This window comes from Merops nubicus, unplaced genomic scaffold, assembly GCF_000691845.1.
Source record: "Merops nubicus isolate BGI_N331 unplaced genomic scaffold, ASM69184v1 scaffold6072, whole genome shotgun sequence".
In the NCBI taxonomy this organism is placed as follows: domain Eukaryota; kingdom Metazoa; phylum Chordata; class Aves; order Coraciiformes; family Meropidae; genus Merops; species Merops nubicus.
In genome coordinates, this window is record NW_008595499.1 from 27,189 (window position 1) to 34,986 (window position 7,798).

At 39.2% G+C, this 7,798-nt stretch overlaps 1 protein-coding gene across 1 annotated transcript in view; it reads right to left on the reverse strand.

Annotated features, from left to right (window-relative positions):
- CD47 (CD47 molecule) overlaps window positions 1-7,798 on the reverse strand; it is a 14,749-nt gene that overhangs the window by 4,792 nt on the left and 2,159 nt on the right. Inside the window, exons 3-6 of the mRNA XM_008936058.1 lie at window positions 5,615-5,704; window positions 2,625-2,714; window positions 2,173-2,265; window positions 1,523-1,618 (exon numbers count right to left, since the gene is read on the reverse strand). Coding sequence (XP_008934306.1) covers window positions 1,523-1,618; window positions 2,173-2,265; window positions 2,625-2,714; window positions 5,615-5,704 — 369 coding nt within the window. The remainder of the gene's footprint in view (window positions 1-1,522; window positions 1,619-2,172; window positions 2,266-2,624; window positions 2,715-5,614; window positions 5,705-7,798) is intronic.

Here is a 7,798-nt window from a genome sequence, read left to right on the forward strand (position 1 = left end):
TAACTGTATTTCAAATTTAAACTTTACATCGTCAATCCCAATCATTTTGAACTACAATTGCCTTGGATTACAGAACACAACACTGTTAATGACAAAACAGGGTAAAGGAAGAAGGAAGCAGAACATGAGGGTAGTTCTGATGCAAATAAACTAGAGATAACAGGAATGCACCATGTGTACAGGGATATCAGAGCAGGAACAGGCTATTGCAACCTGACCATAGTTCACTACAGAAACTCCTTGTTCTCTGATCCTGGTTTCCAAGGAATTGAGGTCATTGCAACTGTTGGTGAGCCCAACCTAGAAGGAGCTATTCTTACTGACCCTTGAGGGTCACTGAGCTAAACTTCCAGAGATAGAGATAACATCTACCTTACCTAACCTGAGAAAAGTCATCCTGAAAAACTACAGGGACTTTCCATTTAAAAGTGTAATAAAAAATCCTCCATTTTGTATTGCTCCAGAGGATTAACACGTTACCAGAGATCTCCCAACAGTTTTGGGGTTTTTTACTATTACATTTGACAGCACTTCGATGTTGCTGAGAAATACTTCAAGTACTACACAATAAGCATAAACCTCAAATCACAACTCCACAGAAAGGCCTATCATTGCACCCAGACTAGAGAAACCTTTAGAAACCACTTCAAGGAGAAACAGTTTTTCTTAAATCCCCAACCAAACAGAGAATTAAAATGAAGCATGTCTCTGTGAAACAAGACATCAGGGCTGTAAAGTGCTTCAAATGAACACAAGGAGCGACCCTACTACTAAATATACTGCCAGGGATGCCTAGTCCTAAATTAACCCTTTTCTCTGCTGTGGGGATTTCTGGAGGGCAGAGAGGAAGGCAGGCAGGGGACACAGGGAGGGTGAGAGACAGGGATAATGAGCATCACTGTATGCAGTGTTCAGCTGCTGTTCCTTTACCACTGTGACTGTTTTCCAAGGCTGAAACAGAATGGCAGCCACAACCAGACTTAAAACAGTCCAAGAACACTTCCAGGTTTAGTGTCTCTGCATTTGCCTTCTTCAGATGCTTCAGTGGCTTTCGCTTCACAGTGACTCCGTTATCGGTCACATACAAGCAGAGATTAACAAGGAATTTCTGATTTACTAACTGAACATGAGAAAATTATTATGCCTCTAGTTTAGTTTCTAAATACCCTAGGCTTCAGTAAGAATAACAATAATGGAGGTCAGTGTTAGTTTTAGGTGACTCTAGGGCACTAACTGTTCAAAGTGTAAACAATTAACTTCTTTTTTTTAAAGCAACTGCTGATAGAATGCTGTCATGCTGGATACAGTCATACAAATGAAACTGATATATGTCATAGTGCCTTTGGGCTATTCTTCTTTCAGCAGATAAAAGAACATTAACATAGTAGTCTTAAAGCACATTTACAGAAGTTACTTGCTACCATTTAGAGTAGTCAAGCCATCTTCACACTATTTTAGTGTTACAAATAAACATCAGGTTTAGACGAAAGTAAAAAGATTTTACAGAAGCTAAATTGCTTACCTGAGACACACAGTGCAAAACCAACCACAGCAACTATATAACCAAGAATTTCCAAACCTATCAGAACAAATGTTGCTTGTGGTAGACTATCGAAAACTGAGAAAGACAGAAAGAGAAACAGAATTACCATTTTTAAAGTTTAACGCCAGAGACACCAAAGGTAGATCATTCACATAAACCTAGAAATCATGTTTTCCTAAATCACAAGCTCAGCCAGCCAGCATGGGAACAAAATTCACAAATCACTGCAAGTCACTCAGGGCTCATATATGTATACACACACACAAAAATTTATGCATATATAAATAAAGTTATAAATAAACCACAAGTAGAAAAAAAATGAAACACATACATTTTGAGAGTTAATTATTCATCCCACTCCCAAGACCCAGGAAGGAAGAGCAGGAATTGCTCAGATGTCCCACCCTAAATCTCATTTTTTAGGCAGGTAGTTCATACTTCCCTGAAGCAACTTAGCCAAACACACACAGGTCAAACATTTGGAGACATTAGGATGGTCAGGAATCCAGCATGCTATCATAGCACCTACTTCCAAAAATGAAAATAGTATGTAGATTATGTGAGGTGGGGGAGGGAGCTCAGTTTGTCTACTGATATGTTCTTGAGCTACTGAGCAAATAAATACTCACCAATTCCAAACATAAAGTATTGAAGTGGTACCAAAATCACAGCAGGGACTACAATTAGACCAAGACCAGCTTGATTCTGTGCCGTATAGCCATCTGCAAGCATTTGTATGGAAATTAGTGAAACAGAAATCCTTGATTGGAATAAAGCACAACGCAACAAAAGTGAATTATTAGCACCAAGCATTTAGGGTCCAGAAAAAAACCTCACTGAAACACCAGTAGTCACTCCCTACTACTCACCACAGAAAAGAGATAAACGTGGGGTCTGTATCTCCCTATGATCATCTCAGGGCCTGACAACCACAACGCTGTTCCTATTGTATTATGTAATTTTTTATTTAATTTTAAAATTAGTAGATGGCAATTAATAAGTGGTACTCGCTTCCATGCTACTGCATGGAAGAAATTCTCCTGATTCCTTTAAACTAGGAAGGCAATTTGAGTACGCTTACCTTGTACAAAAAGAACAGTGCCTACAACAGCAGCGACTGTGAAGATGGCAACTCCTAAAATAAGGCCTACTTTCTTCTCATATTTTAAAGCTTCAAGACAAAAGAGACACAGTGAGGAAAACAATCAGACATGCAGATTTTCTCACAAAAATACACAGATTATGACTACGACTGTTGTCCTAAACAAAGAAACAAAACTAGAAATTTAGAACAATATATTACCAAGATTTCATTTGTTTTCATTGTTTCACATGGTTAATAAGCCTTGCTCAGATAAATTAAACCTAGCAGTGTTGTTCTAGTCAAATACTTAATTCTCCCTTCTATGCTACGCAGGGGATATTCTATCAAAAAACCTCTGAGACATGGTAAAGGTTAATTCAAGCAGATCCATTACTGACAGTTTAATAACATTGAGTGGATTTGTTACTCAGGTGAGCATCAGACAAGGACTTAGAAATTCCAGGTTTAGTTCTCCTTCCCATGACACTGTGTGCGCTCGGACAGATTATCTCTGTCCCTAAGGGAACAGGGTGATGTTCCCATCTCACCAGAATGCTTTCAAGGATGAGTAGACACTGGATGACCTGCATGTTCAGATGGCACAGAAAAGACTAATTTTCAGTAAAGCTGCACTGCTAAATAACTGCTATTTCAGAAATGGCCTATTCCAGTGGAGGGTTAAAAAGCAGCAGCACTTCAGTAGTTGTTGGAAAAGAAGGAAGAGTACAAATACAACATCATAATAAGCTGTGTTTGTTTCTGCCTTATACAGTACTAAAACTAAGGCACACAGAACAGCAGCTCTTGCTCCAAGCTTGAAAATGAATATATCAACTGTCTTGGTATATGATGAAAGCGGTAATCACAAACAGAGAACAAATACTGTAACTTCCAAAATAAACAAATGAAGTGCACACACACAATTAACACACCACTTACATGCACTGCATTAGCACAAAAAAAATGCCAAGAAGGTACAGTAAATACCCTAGAGGGTACACATCACAAAATCTTTAATAGTATCTTATCTGTAGGGGAGTCTCACAGAATACTCTCTCTTGTAATTAAAATTCTTTCATCATTCACACTGCCTAACACAACAGGACCCCAGTCAGTACTCTCAAGTACTACTGTCATTTAAGCTAAAAACTTATTTGGGATAGTACTTATAGCAAAAACTTCCTCCATATCCATACTGGAATTTCACATTTTTTTCATATTATAAATGTGCTAAACAAGGAAAGCAAGACATAAAAGGAAAAAGTTATAGATATGTTATATTTAAATCCTAAAAGAATTCGATAGAGAAAAAAAAACACAACCTACCACCCCACAACTAACCAACAAAAAAACCCCAAACCTCAAAACACAGTCCTCCCAAAACACAAAACCAATAAAACATATATTCCTAAGTGTTACACAGGAAAATCAAGTTCAGTTTAGCAAACTACTTACAAAGGTACACTATAGCACTGTGGGATGGATTCACAAATCAATGAAAACACTGCAAATCAAAGGGAAAAAAAAAGCACAACAAAACCAAACAGTAAGAACATCTGCAATAAAGTGTGCAATGAAGTGTGGAGATGCAAAAAAAATCCAAGCAGGCTCAGCTTATTCCTATAAAATGTTAGTGTTTCTCTGTGGATGTAACCACACATACTTCAGGACAATTACTACTTCCCTATAAAAATGCTAAAAATGTCAGAAGTTCTGCCATACGTGCGAAGTAATGACAACTCCTGAACATATCAGAGGCTCCTGAACCATTATAAACAATAATGAAAATCAGTATGGAAATAACGTAAATAGATTAGTTTTCAACCTCTGACCATGGATGGACCTTTGAGAAGAGTCACGTATCACTTCAAGAGGTTCATGAAAAGGTAATAAAGGAAATTATGTAGAGATTTCTGAATAAAGAACATCTAAGGATGTCTGACGTCAGTGGATGTATTGCCTCTAAACACATGTAACAAAATCACTGACGTTGGTGTGAAATTATAACTCAGTCAGTGCTAAAAGAGTAATGAACAATTTTACATTAAGAAGAGAGCACCATCCTTCTCCAATGTTGATTTTATGACCATAAAATGAAACATGTTTCTGTTTCTAACGATTCAATAATGTCATGGTGAACCAACAGTGAAGAAAAGCTGCCTTATTCTGACCCAGGACAGCAGACCTTACCAATTACACCCCACAAAAATTACACTCATGCAAAAAACAGCCCATCATTGCCAAGAGCACTGGAAGCAAAAACATGACCACGTGGTAGACGAGCTTTAAACACACTCCCTTTAGGCTGCACCTTTGCCTATGAAGGCACAGAACTGCTAAAAATCTTAAGCCCAGAAAGCAAGCCCTGTCCTCCAAGCAAATAAGAGCAGGCTGGCCCAGATCCCACTGCTCAGGGCTGAAGCCCTACAGCAGGGTGCCCACATCCACACTGCACCACTGCGGCACGATGAAGGCCCCAGACATACATCTTTTTAATGTGGTCATGTTTTCAGTTCAAAGGTCCCGAACTCTGCAAATACTATGTCAGCTGGATGCCAAAAAAGTCTGTTCTGTGTCCTGAGAGTGCAAGGCTCACTGAAAAGGCAATGTAAGGCCACGCAGTGCAAAAGAGAGGAGCTTGGTGTGCTCTTACTGATCAAGCCTGTAAGTCACCCCGCTTACCAGGAACTACCTTGAGAACTATGCACAAGTTAACTCTCTGGCAGTGTTAGCAGATTCATGCCAAAAAAAAGCCCAGAAACCAATGTAAGTAATGATGTGCATGATCAGGAGAGGATTCCAGAGAAACCCAAACACCAAATTATTTGACAAAACACATGTACCACCTCCGTTTATTACGCTGATCAATACCACCACACATCTTTTAGATGTAAGCATCATCTCTCATCTTACATGGATGCCTTGATGCACACAAGCAATTTTAGGACAAATCAACAATTGCAAGGAATTGAAGTGTCAATACTTACCAAGAACACTTAACTGAGCCGAACACAAAATAATAACTAAGAACAGCAACGCTATGATGATAGCCCTTTCCACTAGAAGAAACCATGATCCTAGAGAGTAAACAAAGAAAAATGATAGGAAGGAAACAAAAACTGAGGTTATTAGCTCTACATTTATTGCTCCTTTTATGCTACGCTCTCAGTTGCTCAATGCTGTATGTATTACGTAGCATTAACAGTTATAACAGACTAAGAAAACTATGACTTCTACCTATCTATTTTTCATTCTGATCTTGTGTGTGACAAGCTGGGTTTTTCAGTATTTTTAGTTACCCTAACATTTTCTTAACCTCTGCTGGAGCAAAGGATATGTTTATGCTATGGTCTCACAGTGCAAGTTAGCTTGTGGAACTACAAACAGCACAGTAGATAAGAAAAAAGTGTATTTAGGCTAAGCAGAGAAGATATGAAAAGTCCAATTTGATGCTTCCCTAACTGTTCTATTCTACCTTCAGCTGCTGTAATTCCTGAAGAAATCAAGGTGCGGAATAAGGAATACAGGAGCTAACCTGAGAAGGAAAAACTGTTCTGTTAATTTTAGAAATTAAACATTTTCCATTAGGTATTCCCACCACCATCCATTTGGCCTCTCTTTCCCCTCATCTTGGCTGCCTTAGGCTGTTCAGTCATTCGCGCTGCAAGACTGCATAAGCCACCTCCCAACATAACATTCTGAAAATACCTCCACTGAACTAGAAAATAAAGTTATGAGCAGAGATGCAAGAATCATCTGTGTTTAGAGTTACTCAGTGTAATTCAAAGTCTTACTTTCTTACATTGTATTTGCCACCATTCCTCTGCCTGCACACTTGCTTCCAAAGACATTTCTAAACTTCCTTTGGATGCGTACTCCTTGCACTTACTTGTCGTTGTCGAGATGGACACGACACAGAAGCTTGTGAGCAAGAAGACACTTATTGTTCTAACAAGCCTTTTTATACCTCTTCTTAAACATATGTGTCTATATATGATTGGCTTAGTCAAGGATCAACAGTTCATGACTGGACAACTTTTCTCTGCTGTTAACTTCAAGAAGCTTCCTTTATGTGTTCCTTCTGTCAGTCTGGCAGTTTCTTCTGACAGTTTCTGATCTTATTTACTCCACTGCTCTCAGTGGTTCCCAGTCTCTTCAGGGATACACAGTTATCTGCTGGCATTCCCATCCCTCGGACCAGCCAAGGTTCCCACACTCCCTCTCCACATTTAAAGGCTGTATCTGCAGCTCCAGAAATACGGACTGCAGCAGTAATACCTCACAACTTTAAATGCCAAATAAATAGTTTAAGGACAGCTTTAAATTCATAAATTCCCCTCTTACCTCTCCCTTCCTGCCCCAAGAGGTCACAGAAGAAGATACCTTGTTGACAACATAAATACAAGGCTATCAAAAAATACTAAAGGCAGAGAAATGGAGGAATAGCTGCCAACTTCCCTACCATAAGAAAAAGCCTAATTTATTGAAGTGTTTAAAGGAAGGCTTTTTGCTTCGTTTGCATTTTCAAAAAAGCAACTAATACTCAGCAGTAGCTTTAATGCACAGTTGCCATTCTGCAGGTAAGCCAAAGCCCAGCAGTGCTGTATGATGCAACTGAGAATTACTAATGATTTGAAAGCATCTGCAAGCAGAGACTTTAAAGCAACATCATTTCCCCTGTAGCACTTCTGGATGACACTTCCAGGAATAACAAATAGAAAAGAGCAGCCATGAAGGCTGGTTTCTGGTAGGACTTCAGCATGCAGTACGGAACCACAAATGGTCCAGTCTTAGAGTCTAAAAGCACTTATTGTAGGACGCTTGCGGTAGTGCTGGTACACGCAACGTGCAAATCAGAGGAACAGCTGAACACCTCCTCCTGGTAATACACTGCCCTTACTCCAGTGCTTCACAGCAATAAAGGGAACTCGTGGCCAAAAAACAAAGATATTACTGTGAGAGCAAATACAAAGAAGCCAGTTCCAAACTAAAAAGAGAGACTTCCAGACATGGGGCAGGGGAGAGGAGAAAAGAGGGAAGAGGGAAAAGGAAAGGAAACAAGGGAGGAAGGGGGGGAAGAGGAAAGGAGAAGCTTTTCTTCTAGATGGTAGAAAAGAGGAAAAGAAAAAGGTGAAACTTTATAGTCACTCTCCTGTGAAGATAACTGATCA